Source organism: Corylus avellana, chromosome ca10 (genome assembly GCF_901000735.1).
Source record: "Corylus avellana chromosome ca10, CavTom2PMs-1.0".
Classification (NCBI taxonomy): domain Eukaryota; kingdom Viridiplantae; phylum Streptophyta; class Magnoliopsida; order Fagales; family Betulaceae; genus Corylus; species Corylus avellana.
Window position 1 is genome coordinate 4,693,712 of NC_081550.1, and position 22,291 is coordinate 4,716,002.

The window sequence follows — 22,291 nt, forward strand, 5'->3', positions numbered from 1 at the left end:
ATATGCATACTTATATATATATATATATATATATATATACAACAACTTAAAGCGTTTTATTATTGTGTTGGATCCACAAATGGGATCAAGCCACGCTTCACAAGTGAACTCAGTTAGACTGAGTAGTGTACAGTGACATTGATTGCAGGCAGGTTTACAGCAGAAAGATTTAGAAAGAGAAAGACACAGAGATGAGAGGAAATCATTAAAGATTTTTTTTTTTGTGGTATATTTTTTCTACCTGCTCCCAACTGTTATGTCATCACTATTTCATAATAATAAAAAGAATAATATTATTATTTTAAAATGAATGAACTCCCATTTTTCTATACTAATTTATTCAAAATTTAATAATAATTTTCACTATAAATAAACCCTTAAAAATATGAAAGTGTGAGCGTTTTTAATATCTATTTCTATCATTATCCAATATCATGTGAATGCTACTTAAAATTTAAAAGCTAAACCTGATAAATACTTTTTGGGTATCCTCTCTAAAGCATGTGAATGCTATTAAAAATTCATGTGAAAAATACATGCTACTAAAAAAATTGTCATTGTTCACATGTTAAAAAAAGGAAAATTATATGAGTTAAATATAAACCAATTTATAACTAATTTATGTCGTTATATATAAATTAAGGGTGCGTTTGAAATTGCGATTTCGTAAGAATAATTTGTATTTTTAAAAGATATCGCAAAATGTAAGGAGTTTGGCATTACGATTTCAAAAGTATTTAATTTAAAATAGGAAAAAAAAATCGTCATTTCAATAAGCAGGCTAGTGGATGCTTATTTGAAAAAGTGCGAATTTAAACTAAAATCATGAATTCACATAACAAATATTTAATAAAAATGTATTTTTTAACATGTTTTACCAAATGCCTTTACAATTTTAAAAAGTAGCGATTTCAAAAACACTATTTTTAAAAATGTTATTTTTAAAATCACACTTTTTGAAATCGCAATCTCAAACGAACCCTAAATAGGACAACCTTTTTCTTTAAACTGGGTTGGAGGAATTTCCTTTAACCTAATCTATAAAAGCGATATGTGTCCCTTTTTTTATTAACATAGTTTTTAATAAAATTTATTACAACTTTGTCTCTATTAAAAAAACATGTATATCTCACATGTTAAAAGATACTTGTCACTTTTATAGAGTAGGTTAAATGAAATTTCTCCAAAACTTTCTTCAATTAAATATAAACCAATTTATAACTAATTTACGTCGTTGTCGGATGCTGTCAGACTGTCAGTTGTCTACTTACAGTTAAGGCAAGCTTCTTGTTCCTCGTGAATGCGCCAACTTCTTCTTCTTCTTCTTCACTAAATGCGCCAACTTCTTTTCTTCGTCTTCTGCTCTCTATTTTAATTCGGTTCAGACTCTGCTTCGTATTCCAATTCATCAAACAAATGCTCCTTCGTACGTACATCTCTTTCTATTTTGCATTTTTGGTAAATACCTCTACACAATCAGGACCATTGATTGCTTCCATTAAAAAAAATAATTAATGACTTTGTTTGGTAAAATTTCCTTCACTCTTTTAATATTTTTTTTTAATAAAAATATTAATTAATAAATAATAATTTACAACACAAAATACTCGAGATTACTTTCAATTTTATGTCGTATTAAAATATATTTTCGAACAAAGAATACTCCATATATCTAAAAAGCATTAATAAACGAAATTAGGCTCGGGTAATTAAGATGCACTTGCCTTTTTCATACAAATTAATCTTTAGATTTAAATTGCAGAAATTTTCTTCAAATTAAGTTATCGGAAAATTTTTCAAACCTAGTTTTTAAAAGTGGAGTGTCCTTTAACAGTTAACATGTGAGAATTGCAATTTTTTTTTTTTTTTTTAATATCATGTGTTTCTCATATACTTTTTTAATAACATTAATAGTAATAATAATAAAAAAAGTGTCTTTTCTTATGCTCAAGGAACCCACATGAATTAGGATGCTCTTCATTTAAAATGAACTGAATAATATCTAGTTATAGTGAAGAATATTTTTGTTATTTCAAAAAGTGAAAAGACAAAAATACACTTCCACTATAACTAACTGAATATTATCCAGTTCATTTAAAATATAAAAAGAACACATGATGTTTTTAAAGACATCTTTAATTAGGATGATAAACGTAAGTAAGTATGTTGGTTATGGAACAGGATCCTTGTCTGGTTGGGGCCATAGAGCTCCAATTTATGCAGTTAGGTTAGCCATTGAATTCATGATTTCAAATTCAATTTATTTCTTTGTGCGTAGTGAATTCAAAATTCATTAATGAGGTGAATTAATGTAATTATTTTGTAATTTAATTTATTTGTTTGGAAGATAATGCTTTTGTAAAGCAAAAGGTGATGGCAGGCAGGTAAAGGTAGAAAACAAATAGACATTAAAGCAAGAGAGAAAAGAAAAGAGAGTAGGGTGGGGTGGGTGGTGTGGGGAGCTTGAATTAAGTTTCCATCTTGTTGGCGATAAGAACGACAGTTGGTTCAGGTTGAGACATTAAATTCCACCCCACTAGTGAAGGTCACCTGTCAACGAGAATAGCATATACGTAAATATGTTCCCTCAAAAATGGGTACAAGTGGGATTAGAATCTTTCTCTGGTCCATTTTGAATTAAAAAATATCTAGTTAATAGTCAAATTTCTTTAAAGAGATCATAATGTCATAAATAAAACATATGCCCCTTTAATAAAAAAATAAAATATATATTTTTAAAATAATTATAAAAAAAAAAAAATTAAAAAAAACTAAGAGGTGGGCCGGCCACCCACCAGCAAATCAATTTTCTTTTTTGATTTGGCCCTTGAGGTGGTCCAGCCACCCCAAAACGGCGGTATGGGGTGGCTGGCCACCCCTTAGTTTTTTTAATTTTTTATTATTTTCTTATATATTATTATTATTATTATTATTATTTTGTTAATAAACATGTATCTCATTTATAGCTACAGGATGAGATTCTGACCATTAATTAGATATTCTTCAGTCTAAAATGGATCGGAAAAAATCATGTTCCTACAAGTGGGAGGAGGAGGAAGTCTTTAATTAACTAAGTAGTGATATTTTGATTATATGTAGTAATACATTTTGGTGATGATACAATAAATAATCAGCCTAAGCCTTACTCAAGCAACTTCTATATGAAAGAAGAAGACAAATTATGCACCATTGATACATGATACCATGCATGTTGAATAAGGAGTCTCCGGCCCCCATTCATTAAAAAGGGGTACACTCCTCATGTACGGATAAACTACTCTCTCTCTAAGCTATTTGTTCAGTTTCCTCTCCCAAAAAGACTTTATTGACTTAAGCGTCGGAGATTTCCTGTTGGCCCCCACTGGTTGACGTCAGCTTGGTAGTGTCTCCTTTGCTTTGTAAATGACCTGTCTTGAAAATCTGCTTCAATAGCTGGCATGCACTGTCTATGGCAACAATGGTCATTTTCCGGTTCATTTTCCGTTCAAACGGTTGGATTGGACCGGTGGGTCTCCACCTCCTTCTCCTCCTCAAGATTTTTGCTCATTCATAGGGGATGTGCATTTAACGGCAGGGCCTACTCACATTAACTTCTCTATTTGTACAAGGATACTCAAATTAGGACATAGATCAAGAGATTGGACTTAGAAAGCACATAGAATTTGGAATTGGCGAATAAAATAAAATTGAACAGTCCACACACCGTCCCAATCATGTCATGTTGGATGATGTGACGAAGGAGGTAATAAAATTTTAAGAAAGGTGTCTAATTCAAACGATCAATACTATGTTGCATGCATTAATAATACGCCCAAAGTTTAGAAAAACATAAGAGAACCTTATTTAAGGGGTTGGGCAACCCTAGACACAGGCATTAATACTTGATGAAAGGGAGAGAGAGAGAGAGAGAAATATAGCATATAATACGTTACATTATCACAAGCCAACTTCTTACAAGGACTGAAAATAACTTACATTAGCACAAACCAACTTCTTAAATTAAAAGGAAAAAGAACGAGAAACAGAAGAAGAAGAAGAAGAAGAAAGATATAAGATGCACTATAGGTTATTGTATATATAGCCTTTCTCCTAACAGAGTATATATATATATATATATATATTGCTACCAAGAGAGTGGAGATAGATAATCAAGGTATGCCGATGATGGGAACAAAAGGAACATAATAGCTTGATGGTGCTAAGCCCCACTCCCTTGGTAGAGGCAGGTCGACAGTCTTGGAAGAACCAAACTTGTTCACGGCCCTGCATTTCGCATGATCTGCTGTCGGGCAAGATGTTGAATAGCTTAGGGGAGTGGAGATGGTGTAGGAGTTGGTCTCCTCATCATCACTATTACTCTTTATAATTTTTGTTATCACATTTTTCCCTGAGGCATAGAGCTGGATTGGACCCCCAAGAAGCTTCGCATGGCAATTCAGTGGAGATGTTTTTGATGGAAGCTCCACTTCAAAGGACCCATCATATTCTGTGTCTGCCACAGCCAACTTTTTCACCCCATCACACTTCACTCCAACCTTAATGCCTGCAACAAAACATGAACATCAACTTGCGTTTCCTCCACACGGGTCCGATAAAGCTCGAATTAAATGCTAACAAGATGACAACAAAAAAGAAAAAAACTAGTTTTGTTTAGGACTTTATGCATGCATGTAGATAATGGGGAGGAAATTAAGAGATTAGGAAAAACCAGAGAAGGCATCATTGTGTTTGCAGTCGAGGCAAGAGACCTTGGCCTTGACAACTTGGCAGGTTGAAGGCTCAAATCTGGCAAAAGCCAATACAAGGAGAAGAGCTGTGATCAACTTAGGGAACGCCATGGAAGCAAAGAGTGAGAGCTGAGAGATGGATCGATGAAGGTGAAGTGCTTTGAAGATAGGATGGCAATGGCAATGTGAAGCAGAGCACAATAATATAAGGATTCTGAACATGGCCATGATAAATGAAGGGCCCGCAAGGCTGATTTTAGTGGTTGGAATTCTCATGGCGTGCATTTATTTCACTTCCCAAGTATCAATTAGAGTAGTACAAATTTACCATCTATCTGATCATAGCTTGGCAAACTTAATTTGTGGCCGGCCACCTACTAGGCTAGCTGCTATGAAATTCATTTCCTCTTCTTTTCCTTAAGCTTATACTAAAACTTTATTTAGTGGACTGTTATTGTCACGCTCCCGGTTAAAGTAGAAAGGAACTAATGAATTTGCAACGACTAAGGAAATATTTTATATTACTATTAAATATGCACAGACATTTCAAGGAAAAATGAGAGAGACAACTAATATAATTAAAGTGTTAATATAAATAATCTATTATCTTTAATACATATAAACCTGGGAATCTACACAAAAAAAATACAAGCCCGTCAAGGAAGTATATATAAATCAAAAGTGACTACTATAGGGAGGTTATAACTTTCCCACGTGTCAGAGTCCTCCTATACACAAAATTGGTTAGGTAAACAAAAAATATCAAAACCATACAATCTACATAAACAAAAGGCTGAGTTTGATAACTCAGTAAGTAGCCATAACACCAAAATGCTATAAAACATGCTATGCAGATTTTTATATCACGATCTTAATCATGCACTATAATAAACAATTGAAATGCGAGAAGTGAGTAAGTTATGCAAAGTATAGTCCCTTCCTTTTATTTTTCTTTCAAAATAATTGTTTTACCCTTTGACCCATAATCGCAATTTTACCATGTGCAGCGTACTTTGGCTTGTCCTGAAGAACCCATCGGCTCATCTTGTCGTCACAAGGAAGAGCTACCAGCTGGCTGGGAACTTCCCTATGTGAAGGCCATCTGACCGATGGTACACACATTTTCATAACCGTCCTTCGGTGTGCCTGCCATGCTACCCATGTGATCCGGTACCGACCGTTCCTTTAGTGTTTCGGGGTTAAACATTTATTATCATGAATGCATATGTAACATTTCATATAATTTACAAGCTCATTTGTAATTGTGTACTATACCATGAAACCTTGTGAGCTCCTTTCATTTATAATCGCACTCATGCATAACACATAAAAATGAGGTAATTGTAATACATAAAATTCTTAAACCATGACATATGATTGAATAAACTTGGCATTCAAATATAAAAGGAAGTGCAATTTCAAAGCATGCAAGTGGATTCTTTATAAAATTCATATCATTTTTCTAAAGATTTATAATAAAATCTGTTGGGGTTTTTAGTGTTGTGTCCCCTTACTTGAATTTGATGATAAGTTGCGTTGAGTTGTCCTCCTACTTAAATACATTGTAATATTTAAATTAAGATAACTTATATATATATATACAATGTGATTGTTACAATTATATAATTAAAAACTATATCATCCTAATTAATTAACAGAAGGCTCGCAAGCAGACAACAGGCCCATGAATCCATGAAGAACAGAATCACCTACACTAAGGATGACAAAATCATATAATTATTAAAAACACTAAAATAATAAAGGACGCGTATATTCTTTCAAAAGGGCCAAGAGTCCATGATTTTGTTAATCACTGTGCACCGATTAGCCAAGCTTAACACTTAATTAAACAGAGAAGGGTATATGATACAAAAGTTAGATGACAGTATATGATACAGAGAAGGGAACTAGCATTTGGAGTTTTGGGTGGGAGGCAAAATTAAAAAAATTTAGGGGTAAAATTTTCGCTAATTTGATAATTTTAGACCAAGTGACAGGGTTTCTATGTTAATATTTTTTTAAAATGTGATTTTCATTTTTGTTTGAAAAGTATTATGATATAAGATGAAAGTAAAGATAATTTTAAATATTTTGTGTTTTACTGTATTTATTACTGAAAAGAAAAGAAACAAGTTATATAATATTTTCTTTTAACTTAGCTGCTGTATATATATATATATATATATAGTACATAATTTTTTATTTTTATGAAAAACTAAAAATCTAAGTCATAAAAAATTATATTATATATAATGTAATTTTTGTTTTGGGAAAACTTTACTTTAGCTCCCTGAACTTTCACTCGATTTTACAAACCCCCCATGAACTTTCAAATCTCTCATTTTGGATCCCTGAATTTTCAATTACTCTCAATTAGAACTCTTCCGTTAATTTTACTCTTTAAAAATACAAAGAAAAAGACCAAAATGTCCTTAAATCGGTATAAAATACCCCATACGTCATCAAAGTAGCTAGAGTTTTTGCCTTTTTGGTGTTTTGGCAAACGACAGGTTGGGCCTTTTTAGTCCTCCCTGTCTAATCTTTGCTGTATTGGCCTCTAACTGGGATTAGTGTTTTTTAGCAGGGAACAAGTCAAGTAAAAATGGCATGATCTCCTGCCAAAGGGGAACAAAACACCCAACAAACTATAAAACTCTTTTTTTAAAAAACAATATTTTTACAAAATATTTCTAAAAAAATAATTGGCATGAACGTTTGGTGGTCTTGTGATGGCCACTATGAACTTCTGACCACTCTGCAGTGGCCTCCAAGAACTTCTAGTGGTCTTGTGGTGGTTGTCAATCTTGAATTTCTAACGGTTCTCGTAGTGATCGTATGGAACATTTAGCGGACCAACACATGAACTTTTGGCATCCATGGATGTAGCTGCGAGACGAGAACTTTAAGAAATCTTGTGATGGTTGCCAAGAACTTCAAGTGGCCCTGTAGTTGCTGTCATGAACTTTCGACGACCCGTGGTGGCAGCTACAATGGCCACCACGATTGTTTGGCGTGAATGATGCATTGGTTCCAAGTGCTTGCAAGAAAGAGTGTGTTGTTTCCTATTTGTTTTATTCAACATCATAACACTTCAAAAAATATAGTGTGTTATTTTTTAAATAATAGGACAACATATTAATCTAAAATATTAATTAAATTCACCTTTTTCTTGATTTAAATTCGGTAGATAACTGATAATGATTTAAGAAATGAAATAGTGGAGTCAGGAATTGGGATGAAATAGCGGTTGTGGTTAACAGTTAGTGGTTAAAACCGCTAATTGCAACCGCCTAGGCGGTTAGTAATTTTTACTAAGGCGGTTAACCGCTACCCGGTTAGCGGTTAACCGCTTTTTTCTAACCGCTTTTTTGAGCTTTTTTTTTTGGGCCGGTTTTAGGCTCACTTTAAATATTTTTTTTGCTCATTTTAAACGTTTTTTTTTTCTCCCCTTTTCATGGCCATTTTAGCATTACAAGTTGCTATATATCAAAATCTTATTGGCCACATTCTACAAATCTACACATCATATAAGATATAAATAAAATTACAACAAAGTCATCACTTCACTTGTAGTCTTATACATAAACTCAAACAAGTTCATAAACTCACACATAGAAATAAAATAAAACACAAACATATTCATAAACTCACAAGCAACCAAAAAAACCGACATGGTTGAACTTGAAGCTTGAGGCCCATTTCAATCAACCAAAAAAAGTTCATAAACTCACGACTTATATATATATATATAAAGTGGTTAGTTGTTAGTAGATTTCCAAAATCTACTAACCGCTAATCGCAACCGGCTAAGCAGTTAGTGGTTTTTACTAATCGCTTTCAAAGCGGAAAGCGGTTAGGTGGCTTTAAATTTCACCCCTAGTCAAAAACCTCCTTTTAATTTGTCAGACAATGATTTAGTGATTATTTACACAATTAATTGAACTTCTATTGTTTTTTTTTTTTTTTTTCATTTATATTCAACATGAGATTACATTTTTTAATTGGTTTTTTTTGGTTTTTTTTTTATTTTTTATTTTTTTTATTTTGCTGAGAGATTACACAACATTTATTCACTCATACATGAATCACTCCAACAAGTAGTGAAAAAAAAAAAAAACATTTAAAATCAAGGGGATTATTGGATTCTTCACAATCTCATTGCTAGGGAGGGCAAATTTTCCTTCACATTAATTGCACTGAAGGATGGTAGGTGATCCTTCCCCTTCCCTTGCTGCTAACTAAAATCGTCACACACCAAAATAATAATAATAATGAATTCTGTAAAATTTATATACAATTAATAAAAATAAATCAAAAACAAAAAAAACATTGAAAAAAAAAAAACAATTGCAACAAACAACATGAATTCCTTGTCTAAATGTGACATGAATTTGTTTTTAATTTCCATTTTTAGAATAAAGCTATTATATATATATATTTAATGTGGTTGGTGAAGATGTAACTGAATTGGCAAGATTCCCAACCACATAGGGTATGCTTCCTACAAGTTGTACAGAGTACAGATCAGAGTCAAATGTGGGTAACAGCACCGGCATTTTGTGGAGACACATGTCCTCTTTTTTCTCCACTTCTGACACAGGGACAGACTGGACAGTCATCAACATTACCTACATTTTCGGTCAATCCAAACAAGTATTGAGACCAAGTGGACATGAAAGTCTCCCCTTTGGCCTATCAGTCAAAAAAATCTTTTTAAGTTGGTGGTTTGGGTTGGTCGAATATTTTTTGCTGAATTACTTCCTTCAATTTTTTTTTTTAATATTTTTTTATTTTACAATTATCAACGGTTCATTTTAAATAAACGGTAAAAAAATATATTACAACCGGTATAATTTCATACCGGATTAGAATTCTCTGTAAAAAAAAAAAGAAAAAATGATGAAATGCACTCAATTTCATTTGTTGATTTGAGAAATGAGTAGAGAAGATGTGCATAGAATATATCCAAAATGGGAAATGCTATTCATACTCTTATGCACATTTCTTGACGTAACAGTAAAAATCACTGTTAAATCCGAAATTAATAGTGATCTATCTAAAATTTAATGATGATTTTGTCAATAAATGTGCATTTGAAAATGTGAGATTAGGAGCATGTGCAATATTTTTCATAAAACATTTCTAGAGAAACAACATTTGTTTGTTATTATGATAAAAGAAAAAGAACAATAATGAAATTGTGATGTGGTTTTGAGGATGAGGAAGAGAGTAGTAGCTTTCTGGTAAATGAACAAAAATAGTTAACACATATTATTGGGACAAAATTTCCTTTCAAATTGAGTTGAGAGGAATTTTCTCAACTTCAATCTATTACACTGAAATACGTCCAAAATGCATGTGATGATCATTTGCATTTTGAACATATGCTAGCTTAATAGATTGAATTAGAAAAACTTGCTTCAACTCAGACTGAAGAAAAACTTTGTTCTGTTCATGTATTCTCCATTTAATCTCTCTAATTGCAACTGTTAAAAAAGAAAAGAAAAGAAAAGAAAAAATCAATTCATGTGTCTCAATTTGGCCTAAAGAAAAAGAGTTGTGATCATATATACCAATCATAACAATCTTCAACATTATAACTTTGAAACTGACAGTATGATATCTCACCAATAATATTCATATGCAGGGGTGTAAACTCAATGAATTATCATCCACCAATTTAAATCAACAATCTTCCAAATAAAATGACACCAGAAAACCAAATCCAAAGAGAGCCCTCCCTTCTGCAGTGCCACCTATACTAGAGCTGAATTTAGCTTAGGTGCTGTATGAGGAAAAGAGAAGGTTAAACTAAATCCGAGACCGTTGAAAAAATTACCGTACATATGTTGTAGTTTTTTTATGGCACCTAAACCAAATCGGAGCCAAACAATTCAACCATAACGAGCCAACATAATTTCCCTCCCCAGTATACACAAGTCCAAACTTAACCAACATTTTCCCAAATGATAACACTCCTTGATATTTTGGATGTCAGAATTGGAAGCGAAAGAGACCTCAATCCACAACAGTCACAGGTACTCATATACTTTCCGGATTAACAGCTTCTGCGACTGTATCACATACAAAAAAGGAATGGGCATCAATGATTCAAATCCATACAACCACTATCCATGGGAAAGGTCTGAAAATGAGACCTTGCTACCCATCACATTCACTTTATTTATAAAGTTCTAAAAAATAAATGATCAGGCTCCACAAAGGGGTCTACGCATTAGTTCATAAAGTTCTAATTCACCAATCAATCCATGATCAGCAATTGAAATGCAACCTCAAATCTCATCTGTAAAGGCATCTCCAATACTGTAATGCAACCATATGATCCAACACATAGGCCCAACCAAAACACAACCATATAATCATGGTAGTACCCTATTAAACTCCGACCTGCTTTTTGCCTTTTATCAAAAATAAAAAATAAAAAATAAAAATATTAACAAACAACTCGACAAACAAAATACTTATAAAACACTCAATAACTACTTTCACTTTAATGTCACATTACAACTAAAGAGCCAAAAGCACTTTCTAAAAAGCATTACAAAAATACCTCCATCTTCTGGCAGTGGCTCGCCTGCAAGAAGACAACAACTGCAAATGTTCTTTTTGGGTCAGAAGCAGCCATAGCCATAATTTCAAAAATTTGCCATCCACCCAGCACCAAGAACTCTTCAAGAATACCACTGCCGCAAAAGTAAACTGCAGTATCATTGAGCAGAACATGGAAAAACAATTATTTAGGATGATTAAGAGCACTTTCGAAGCAGCCAACCATGCCTCTCTCTCTCTTTCTCTCTCCCAGTGGCTCACCTGCGAGAATACATCCACTATGGCCAGCTGGGGTAACAGGATTTAGAAACTTGCCGGCCTATCCAGCACCAAGAACTGTTCATGAAGACCATTGCCACAAATGTAAGCTGCAGCATCATTGAGTGGGACATTGAGAAACAATTACCCCGGGTGCTTAAGGACACTAAAGGAGAAGTCCATCCTCACCCAGAAAACAACCGTTCTTCACCAAATGTCTGGAACTCTAAAATGAGTTTTAAAAGTGCCTAACCCAGAAAACAACCGTTCTTTGCCAAATGTCTGGAACTCTAAAATGAGTTGTTTTTTTTCCCCTAAGCAATATGGGAACACGGGTTACAAGGAAACAAAAACCAATAAGGGGTGGACTCTCTGGCAACAGGCCGAAACAACAATACAATGCTTGAAGTTGATACAATTTAGAATTAGAAAATGGGCCAAAAAATGGGCTGCATGATACAGTTTCTAAAGCGGGCCAAGAAGCTAAATAATTGAAACAACCACCTAAAGGGTGTCGTTGTAGGAGGAAAAGCGCTGGAATGGATTGATCTGGAGCCATCGATGAGAAGCAACAAACTATGGTAGAATAAGCCTCCACATCAAGAAATAGGCACTCTTAGTGGGCCAAATCTGAATTGAAAAAACCCAAATTTACTTTTCATGAATGGGGCATGGGCCACACTCTTAGTGGAAAAGGGACGATGGTGAGGAGCGGAGGCCAGAGAGGGTGCAGAGGAACCGAGCTTGAGGTGGTGGAGAAGGTGGGGTTGTCGTTTGGTAAAAACCATCATCTAGATCTAAGACCAACTTATCATGATAACTAATTACACTCAAGTTCCACAAACATGAGACTTCGTGTTTCCATCACTAAGTGCATGCTTAATATGATCACAACACTAAAAATGTAATCAACACAAGAAGATTGGCTATGGATGCCAAATTATGTCTTACTCCATGAGCACTGCAAATATGCTTGAAAGTTGGGGCAGCTTAAGTATGAAGGATACAGATAACACATCAATTGAAGTGTGCATTGTTATCTCAAGCATTTGCACTATTGGGTATGACAAAGAAATCCAAACCGACTTCTGTATAATAAAGCAAGGAAAGCTGCAAACATCTTTGATTATTTTAGATCACACGCTGACTAGGCCCTTGCTAGACTTGTGTATTTCCTACTTCAAGTCTAGAACTCACATAATCCCTTAAGAAAGAGGAGGGAGACACCACAACGCTTCCAAAAAAGAACTTCAAGTATAACAGTTGCATTTGGATCAAGTAGATAAAGGCATGACAAACATAGAGTGCGTCTAGGAGACTGGGACTACGATTTCGCAGAGCAAAAGTGCGATTTTAAACCAAATTAGAGAAAATGTATCATTGGTGAGTGCGTTTTTTACAAATTGCAGTTTGAAAATGTAGATTTTTCTATGTTTCAAATCAAAAGCAAGGGAGTGTATTTTTAAAATCGCATGATTTAAAAGGCTAAATTGTGATTTTAAAGGTCAACCTGCGATTTAACCAAACGCTTAAGTGTTTTTTTTTTTAAATCGTGTTATCAAATTGCAAGTTTTAAAATCGTTACTTTTAAATCGCATGTTTTGAAATCGCAATCCCAACGGACTCAAAATGTTAGATGTTGTGTACATTACATCCAAGTAGTTGACATCTATGTATATGAATATGAAGATAGATGTTGTAGGTTGATACACGTTAAACCTATAATTTTTACACGCAACAATAGCAAAACATGGTTCTTTCCTAGTTTGCCTAGTTTAACTGTAACTCGCCGTTAAGAGGATAATCTTACTACTTGAATTTGGGTACTTGAAAATTGGAAGGAACTGAAGGCATAAAAACCAGTAACCTCTTGCAAGCAAAGTGAAACATACTCTTCCACCATGAACCGAAATCAAATATTCATTTTGAACACAGTTTCTGAATGTAGGCTTTTGCTTTCATCCCAAGAAATAAACAATCTAACATTCGAAAGGCCTAATTTTATTTTCTTTTTCCCTCTTTTCCCCCGCAAATTTATCAGAAACCAAACGAAACACCATTCTTCCCCTAAAAACAAATACTTGATGATTAAACCAAACAGTTACACTTGCACATATAATTGTCAATGGACAAAAATATAAAACAAAAATAAGATAAATAAAAAATAAAAATAAAAAAGCACATTTTCCCAAGAAATTGAAGTCCTCAATCAAGAAAACCTGTTCGCCGCCACACCGCATTCCGAACCTGGCGAAGATCTCTCCCCTTGAGCGTCCTCCCGGCGCCTTCGAGCACCGAGCACGCGAGCATCGGCGACTGCGCTCTAGCTACAATCTCGTGCGGGGGCAACATCTCGCCGTCCCCGCCACCGTCGTCGTCGTCGTCAATGTCGTCGAACTCGTGGTGACTCCGCATCGCACTCGCCAGCACCGGCACGTTCACCGGCGCAGACTGGTACTTCAGCGAAGGAGGTAGCGCCAGTCTTTCCAGCGGCGGCTTGGGGATCGCCGGAATCATACGCGAGGACGAGGACGAGGACGAGGACGAGGACGAAAACGAAGCCTTGTGGTACAAATTCGAAACGTTTCGGAGGCCCGGGGACGATTCGTTCTCGGGGAGCACAGCGAGGATTCCGAAATTCTCTGCCTGCGCGAAACTCTTGTGGTGGTGGTGGGGGTTGTGGTTGTGGCGAGGAGTGGAGGAGGCGGAGGAGGGAGGGGTCGAGTGGATGTGGTTTTGGTGATGGTGGTGGTCCTGTTCGGCATAGTCACCGGTCCAGAACACATCGTCCTCGTTGAGCTCGACGATGACGTTTGCTGTGGTGGCGGTTGAGGAGGAGGAGCTAGGGTTTTCGAGGGGCGCGTGGGGGAACGCGCCCAGGAAGCGGTCGCTGGACGTGGATTTCCGGGGGCGGAACCGGGTCGGGCCGTTGACGTCCATGTGGGTCGTCCGGTTTCAGAAAGCGATGGCGTTTGTGTGAATTTGGAGCGTCCACGGACCACGGTGATAGACTTTAGAGAGAGAGAGGACGAGGAGCGAGAGGTGGAAGGAGAAGGTTATATTCGGTATTCCCTACTATCTCCCGCTATTCTCGTAGAGGCTGTACGAAATGTGAACCGTTGGACAAATCGAAACAATGGTGATTTATCCTGATTTCTATAACCAACGGTGTAGATTAATGTAGATATGAAGATGCGATTGTAGGGGATGGGGAAGTGAATGACGTGGCGGAAACTTTGGGGAAGAGGGTTGATGGGGTAAGCTGTAAGCAATGACATAAACGTGGGATAACGGTGCGGGCGAGAAGGTAGTCCCATTTTTGAAATGGATCGAATCCGGGTGGGACCCGGCAAAGGATCTTGATTCTCGAATCTCGATGCTTGATAGTCGATGCTGTCACCGGCAATTTCAATGCGGATACGACGAGTCGCGCACTTAACGATCATGGATTCCGAATGTCCGATCAAAGTAAGTATTGAATACGATTTTAACAACTCACAATATATATATATATATATATATATATATGAATTTAATAGGCCTTTTAAATTCTATTATTAAGGTTTTTAAAAGTCAGCTCAATCGACTGTAGACCACGTCTTATGAAGCGGAGGTTATTAGTTTGAATTTCTCATCCCTTCCCTTCCCTTCCCCTCCCCTCTTGTGTGAACATATTAAAAAAAAAAAAAAAAAAAAATTATATTATTGAGGTGTTTGGGAATATTAGTTACCCATATTATAAATAAAAATAAAAAAGAGAGGCGCAAAATGCGCTCAATATATTCCATAACAAATGTCATAAAGTGGCAATGCTGTGACTGTAGATTAAAGTGGGCATGCTATGCTACATACAATATTCTTGACGGAAATTTGGACCAAATTCATGAGGTGGACTGATAATGGGAATTGAAGACGTGGTTGATAATGTTCAAAGCGATTTAATTGAGATTGAGACTACGTACTATGCAAATAAACTATTCTTTATAGTTATTTTAATTTAAAAATGATAAATATATGAGTCAAATTGCATTTCGTGATCACTTTCTCAGCTTTTAAAACTTGATTTTTAACTACTTAGCTTGCTTGTAGATTTGAAATAAGTCATTGTTTTCCATCCAATAAAGCAATGGCTGCTGAGCTACCTTAGCATTTTTTGTTGAATCATATTAAAATAATTATTATTTATTTTGTTATAAACTAATAAATTAAAATAGCTCATGTTTGCATCCCTAAAATAGCACTAACAACAGTTTCTTTTTTATTTTTTACAAGTTTAAATAACAAAATTACTTTTTGCTTCCTTATTTAAATATACTTCATAATAGCTTTTCTTACATTTATCTATATCATTAAAATATTATTTCTTTACAAAATACAAGTTTTATACTTACCCTCAATTTTTTTACAATATCCTAACACAATCCCTAATAAAAGGCAAAAAGATGAAACATAAGATAGGAAAGATAAATATTTATATTAAAATAATGTATAAAAAAATCATTTTAGTTCTCTACACATTGAGTAGCATTGTTGCATTTCTAATGTTTAGGGAAACAATAGAGAAACTGCTGCAGGTAACTTTTTGCGATTTTATTTGAGATATTCCCTATACATAAGAAATAAAATAGGTTATAGGGTATTTGTTGTTAGTGCTCTAGATATAAAAGAAGAAAGAAGAAAGAGAAAGAGAGAGGCAACCACTCCCATAGCCACTCCTAGAGGTGAGGAGTGGCTTGCAATCCACCCCATTTAATGGTTGGGGTAGCTCGCGAGCCACCTCCCTGTTAATGAGGGTGGCCGCTCTAACCATCCTCAGCCAATGGTGTCCCTCACCTTCTCGGCCTTTAGGGATGGATCCCTTCTTTTTTTTTTTTATATAATTTATTTCTTATTATTTTATTTACTTTTTGAATTTATTTAATAAAATAAATATTTATTATTTTAATATGATATGACAAAAAAATATTCATGTAACTTAATGAAAGTTAGTTTTTTGGACATAAAACATACTTAAGGACTAATTTCCATGATATAACTAATTTATTGTATATATATATATATATATACCATAATTTTTAAAAGTATCAATTAAAATATAGTAGTTCTAAAGTAATCATATTTTAAAAATAATAAATCACCAAAAAATGTATTTGAAAACATGATTTCAAAACTAATGTACTTAGGAATACTATGTGTTCTCTTGGTATTCTCTTAATGTCTACTTCATCCTAAGTGGATATTATTTAAAAAAAATAAAAAATAAAAAACAAACTGACCCTTATTTCGCTCACATAATTTAAAAAAAATAATATTCATCTATGACCAAAATACACTAAAAAAATACCAAAAAAACAAGTAAGCATTTCCATAATATTTCACATGTGAGCTTGGATTTTAACATGATTTCACAAGTATCACATATCTCTAAATAATTTTGAAACTATTAGCACATTAACAGATTTGTAACCACGAAACTTTTGGGCAACCAGTGGCCACTAGATGAATATGTGATATTGACTATTATTATTATTATTATTATTATTATTATTATTATATTTTTAAATCAGTCATTAAACCTGTTTTTAAGAAAATAATCAACAAAATATTTGTGTGTTTTGAAAACCATTTTTAAAAATAAAAAAAAATAAAAAAATATTTTTGGTGGGATAAAACTTAGGGGTGTCAATAACCGCCCGCTAACCGATATAACCGCCTAATGGTTATTGGGTTTACTAATCCTAACCGCTAACCGCCTTTTTATATAATATATTTTTATAATTATAATTATAAAAATATTTATACATATAACATAATCACTTGATCATTAAATCACAATTTTTTAAAAAAATAATTAAATCACAATTTGAGTATTAATATATTATCACTATAATTTATATGATTATATCACATAATCAATTGATAATTAAATCATTTGATTATATAATAACAAATTATATATATATAATATGACATAACTCATAAGTATACCAATTCATACTAATACAACAATTAAATATTTAGAGACTTATTTCCGATGTATGTTATAAACTTATAAGTTTATATATGTTATAAGTCTATATAAGTCTACATATGCATATGAATAATACAAATGTAAAATATCAATACTTAATCAGATGATTAAATGACAATTCAAATACTTTATTCAAGACTTCAAGTGAATCATATTATTAATGTACAGTGATGATATGATTCGTATAATATCAAATTAAGTAATTGACATTGGATTAAATAATGATCAATGTGTTACTTATAAACACAATTTAAGTATTAATGTATTATCATTATATGTTGTGACAGTTGTCTGAATTCTGAACTTTTTTTTTTATATGTTGTGTTGATTTATTTATTTATTTATTTTTTTTAAAATTTAACCGTTTAAAGTACAAGTAAATGTAAATTTTGGATCAAATATTTATGATTTTTCAATAGGGGCTCTTTTTATAGCAATTGGGCCCAAGACACTTAAATTTGGAAGAAAAAGGTCAAAAAAAGCCAAAAAAAGAAGCTCAAAAAGCCCTAAAGAAAGCCCAAAAGCGCAAAAAAAAAAGATCAATTTTGAAAAAGCGGTTAGCGAGCGGTTATCTATTTCACTAACCGCTAACCGTTAACCGCAAGGCGGTTAGTGAAATCTATTAATCGTTAAGGCGGTTACGGTTAGCGGTTATTGCCAATAACCGCTAACCATAACCGCCTTGACACCCCTAATAAAACTTGTTTGAATAATAAGTTTTAAGAAAATACTTTATGTTTTCATGAATAGAAAACCATTCTTAACACGATTGAAAAAAAAAAAAAAAAAAAAAGGAAAGAAAGAGTATGGTCCAACTTCCAAGGTCTAAATTCGGAAAATACCAAAAGTTAAGGCACGGTTTCAGAATACAAGAAAATTGCAGGGACCTCCGCATCAATTCACAAAAAATATTCCCCACCGCGTAAAACCCTAATTCCCAGTCTCATATAAAGCGAAGCTTTCATCTCTAAGCCAAAGCCGCACTTCTCAGGCCAGTAATCTCTCCCGCTCTGTGTGAGTTCCTCATCTACTCGAAGCAGCCATGGTAAGCGAATCGAATCCAATTTCTAATCTTTTCAGCAAATCAAAGACCTATGTTCCTGTTTGTTCTCTGTTTGGTTGCTGAGAAAGGTTGATTACAGTAATGGGAAAACAGTGGGATTTTGTAGCCATTTGGATTCTGAAAAAAATGTTGATTTTCTTTATATTGTTGTGCTTTTCTAGGTCCTCTTAGTTTGCGAAGAAAACTTCGAAACGATAGGAAAAGTTGAAGGCTTATGTTTAATTCTATTTATTTATTTTGTACTAGAACAGTTGAAATTAATTAAAAATTTGGTCTAATAGCAATCTTTCGATTCTCAGCCAAACCATGTAATATCTAATTTCTGTGCGGTTTTCCAACTTTTATACTCATTGAAGTTGTTGAACCATACCTTCTTCATGCAAGTAATTTCCTGTTTTTTTGTAGAAAAGCTTTGTGTGTGTGCTTGTTTTACTGAGTCACATTTGATGATAATTTTGCTTAGTGTATGTATATACTATGTTTATAAGTACTGTAGTCACGTTTGGACATATTTTGTTCATATCCTTCTCTTGATTGGTTCATTCTTTTGTCGCTGGTCTCTCTCTGTCTGGATTGCAATGGAAAAGGTGTCCACAATATTTTCACAATTTCTTAATTCTTTCATACTTTATGGTCAGCAATCGTTAATCATGTGCTATACTGATTGACTTTAATTGATCGTTTTTTTTTTGCTTGATTGTTGAGTTATAATAATACGCATCAGGATGTGCAAAGTTTATAGACTTCATATAACTAGGAGTCACTTCAATCTCTGTATAAATTTAGGTAGTGGGTTGGACAGACAACTTTTACCCCTCACAAAGTGTGACACTAATGTCATTTTTTTGAGAGGAACTGCAAACTTTAGTGTGGTAGTGTAATTGGATGGAGAACATTATTCAGTAATTGGGCTCTTAATTTTAGTTTCATAGGAGATTTCATTTTTCATAATTATCCTGGATGGAATGGTGTGCTCCATTGCTACTCAATAGTACTTCTAGTCGGCTATCAAAGCCATGCATTTATTCTTTCGCACCACATAATTGCTCAAGCTCATAAATTTATCCATTTATTTTTGTTCTGGTTCAAATCTTCCTTCCCCAAATCTCCAGGGGGCAACTTTTTGAAAGATAACCAGAATTAACATTTATGAGTGTGTGAAATCTTGATGTTTGAGAAATGAGATTAATTCTAATTTATTTTCTTAATTTTTGGTGTAGTCGAGGAGGAAGCAAAGGGAACCAAAGGAAGAAAATGTGACCCTTGGGCCAGCTACCCGTGAAGGAGAACAAGTTTTTGGTGTGGCTCATATTTTCGCATCCTTTAATGATACTTTCATTGTAAGTGTCATTATTCATTTTTCTTATAAATAAGTGTCATTGTTCATTTTTGTAAAGAAGCTATTTGTTTGTTTTCCAATTATGGATTTTTTTTTTTTTGAGTTTGATCATAAATCATTTTATTGCTTGAAAAACAGCATGTGACTGATCTTTCTGGAGGAGAAACACTTGTTCGCATCACTGGTATGTGTGATCTTATTTCTAATTGTTTAGTTTGATGTGCACTTTTTATCTTGAATAGCATTTTTAGGCCCACTTGCTTGAAAAGAGTTTACACTGTTGTACATCATTTGTTATTTTATATCTATAGTTTTTGGTGTCTATATTTCTTTCTGTAGACCTTTATGTGTCTTGTTACTACCGAAGAAATTTATAAATGTGATGCTCTTTTCATATTGAACCATCCCATTTATTTGGGGAAAACTTAATTATTTTTCCTGGTCAAGTATGTTGGTGTGCATCAGAAAAACTTTTATGTGGGCCTTAATATGCCATGCTTACAACTCTTTTTTTTTTGTTTCATACTTGGTAACTAAGGAGTCACTTTGGGCCTTAAGAGTTGAAGGGGGGGGGGGGGTCTTATTTTGGAAGGGTCAGTTATTCCTTCCTATTGGTTGCATTTCAAGTTGGCTGTTCTTTAGCTAATGTTGATGTTGGGTTTGTGTCATCTTTCTTGTCTATGCTCATTTGCATGGCTTGCCTGTGCTTCTGTGTTCTTGCCTTTGGTTGATCTTCTTACATCAGTAAGGGCGTCTATGTTTACGTCTAGAAAAATTGCCTTGTAGCAGTGATTTTATTTGCCTTTTAAACCTTAGCATAGGAAACAAATTGAATTGCTTTATCTTTGCATGTATGCTTTTGTCCATCCAGTATAATTATTCCGATGTGGTGTCTGTTAGTGTTAGAATTTAAGTCTCCATTATGGATTCCCATGAAAGGTGAAAATGAATCTTTCTTCAAAATGTAGGAGGTATGAAGGTAAAAGCTGATAGGGATGAGTCTTCACCATATGCTGCCATGCTTGCAGCGCAGGATGTAGCAGTGAGATGCAAGGTCTTTCTTCTTTTCCCTTTAATTTATTACTTCGAACTGTAATTATTTGATTTTGAATTGAGCCTTCCTAAATGTGTTTATTGACTATAAGTATTTGCTAGCTTGACCAATTTTCATTCAATCCTAAACAGGAACTTGGAATCACTGCTCTTCATATTAAGCTTCGTGCTACTGGAGGAAATAAAACCAAGACTCCAGGTCCTGGTGCTCAGTCTGCCCTCCGTGCCCTTGCTCGTTCTGGAATGAAGATTGGTCGCATTGGTAAGGCTCTTGATCTTTTAAATGCATGAAATGTAAGCATAAAATCTGGCATTTGTATGCTGCAATTGCATGGTGGAGATGCAGACACCTTGAGGATTTGCCTGTCTTGTATAAAGATTCTGCAAAAGTTCTTTCAGCATAGAATGAATTTCTGAGGTTGTCTGCATTTAGGGCTTGTTTTTCTCTATCCCTACCCCAGTTTACCGGTACTATGTTTATCTGGATGGGCATCTGCTTGATTTGGACCATTAGCATCCATGCCTTGCATACTGGGAATTTCTCTCTAGAACAATGTACTTAATTGGAATCAGAATGTGGCCGTGAATCTTACTCTGTGTGTTATGTTCACAGAGGATGTTACTCCAATCCCCAGTGACAGCACGCGAAGGAAGGGTGGTAGAAGAGGAAGAAGACTGTAGGCTCATTGTCGAATCCAATCATCCTATCATTCAGCTTTGGTGCTGGTGATGCGTTTTCTTGGTTTCCTGTAGGGCTTATTAGTCGTTGGAACATTTTTGTAGTTTTTTTGGGCGATGGCGGACTCTTGCTTTATATCAAGCATAATGTACAATCAGAAGGGTGTGAGATTATCTATGGCATTTGTGTTCTCGCATAAATGAAATTATGTTTATGACTTAGTGATGCTTCATGTCAGTTTGTTTTTCTTTAATGATTAATCTAGGCTAGGCTGTGGTCGGTCATTAATGATATGCAATGCATATGGAGAGTGTAGAAAGCAAAATTGTTCTTTATTTGTAGAAGACACCTGGGTTCAAAATGTCTATGAAATCAGTAGCTAGTCTTTGTGGGATGCTTCACTCGATAGCCTAAAGTTCTTTCAAATCTAAGGACTGGAAAATTTTTGGCTCTCATGAATGGTAGCTGATATTTTAACTGGATAAATTAGAGTAAGTTTTTAGAGAGAGCCAAAGTTTCCTTAAAACAAATGTTTGGAAAATAATATCTATGGATGATTTTAGTAACCCTA

At 34.2% G+C, this 22,291-nt stretch overlaps 4 protein-coding genes across 6 annotated transcripts in view; 1 reads left to right on the forward strand and 3 right to left on the reverse strand.

Annotated features, from left to right (window-relative positions):
* The window catches only part of LOC132162762 (suppressor of mec-8 and unc-52 protein homolog 1-like), a 6,414-nt gene extending 2,975 nt beyond the window's left edge, over window positions 1–3,439 (reverse strand). Inside the window, exon 1 of the mRNA XM_059572990.1 lies at window positions 3,408–3,439. Within this exon, the coding sequence (XP_059428973.1) occupies window positions 3,408–3,439 (32 nt within the window). The remainder of the gene's footprint in view (window positions 1–3,407) is intronic.
* Window positions 3,440–3,904: 465 nt separating this feature from the next.
* LOC132163997 (uncharacterized) lies at window positions 3,905–4,913 on the reverse strand. The gene is made up of 2 exons (XM_059574400.1): window positions 4,709–4,913; window positions 3,905–4,543 (listed from the first exon to the last, which is right to left on the reverse strand). The coding sequence occupies exons 1-2, from the start codon at window positions 4,836–4,838 to the stop codon at window positions 4,149–4,151; spliced, it is 525 nt and encodes a 174-aa protein (XP_059430383.1). The 5' UTR covers window positions 4,839–4,913; the 3' UTR covers window positions 3,905–4,148.
* A 5,361-nt stretch (window positions 4,914–10,274) lies between these two features.
* Window positions 10,275–14,722, reverse strand: LOC132163429 (protein S40-7-like). 3 transcript variants are annotated; one of them, XM_059573716.1, is made up of 3 exons: window positions 11,559–14,722; window positions 11,299–11,431; window positions 10,275–10,801 (listed from the first exon to the last, which is right to left on the reverse strand). In XM_059573716.1, exon 1 carries the CDS (start codon window positions 14,493–14,495, stop codon window positions 13,761–13,763), a length of 735 nt encoding a protein of 244 aa, XP_059429699.1. In that variant the 5' UTR covers window positions 14,496–14,722; the 3' UTR covers window positions 10,275–10,801; window positions 11,299–11,431; window positions 11,559–13,760. The 3 variants fall into 3 exon arrangements, with proteins under 3 accessions (XP_059429699.1, XP_059429698.1, XP_059429697.1); XM_059573715.1 differs by having other exon boundaries at window positions 11,299–11,447; XM_059573714.1 differs by having other exon boundaries at window positions 11,299–14,722.
* Window positions 14,723–18,520: 3,798 nt separating this feature from the next.
* LOC132163430 (small ribosomal subunit protein uS11x-like) lies at window positions 18,521–21,941 on the forward strand. The gene is made up of 6 exons (XM_059573717.1): window positions 18,521–18,631; window positions 19,870–19,989; window positions 20,127–20,172; window positions 20,957–21,042; window positions 21,174–21,303; window positions 21,655–21,941. The coding sequence occupies exons 1-6, from the start codon at window positions 18,629–18,631 to the stop codon at window positions 21,720–21,722; spliced, it is 453 nt and encodes a 150-aa protein (XP_059429700.1). The 5' UTR covers window positions 18,521–18,628; the 3' UTR covers window positions 21,723–21,941.
* The last annotated feature ends 350 nt before the right edge of the window (window positions 21,942–22,291 follow it).

Coding starts and splice junctions, on each gene's coding strand:
- LOC132163997 (XM_059574400.1), bottom strand. CDS start 4,838: ATGGCGTTCCCTAAGTTGATCACAGCTCTTCTCCTTGTATTGGCTTTT. Junction 4,544..4,708: donor ACACAATGATGCCTTCTCTG/GTTTTTCCTAAT, acceptor GTTTTGTTGCAG/GCATTAAGGTTGGAGTGAAG.
- LOC132163429 (XM_059573716.1), bottom strand. CDS start 14,495: ATGGACGTCAACGGCCCGACCCGGTTCCGCCCCCGGAAATCCACGTCC.
- LOC132163430 (XM_059573717.1), top strand. Junction 19,990..20,126: donor CCTTTAATGATACTTTCATT/GTAAGTGTCATT, acceptor CTTGAAAAACAG/CATGTGACTGATCTTTCTGG. Junction 21,043..21,173: donor ATGTAGCAGTGAGATGCAAG/GTCTTTCTTCTT, acceptor AATCCTAAACAG/GAACTTGGAATCACTGCTCT.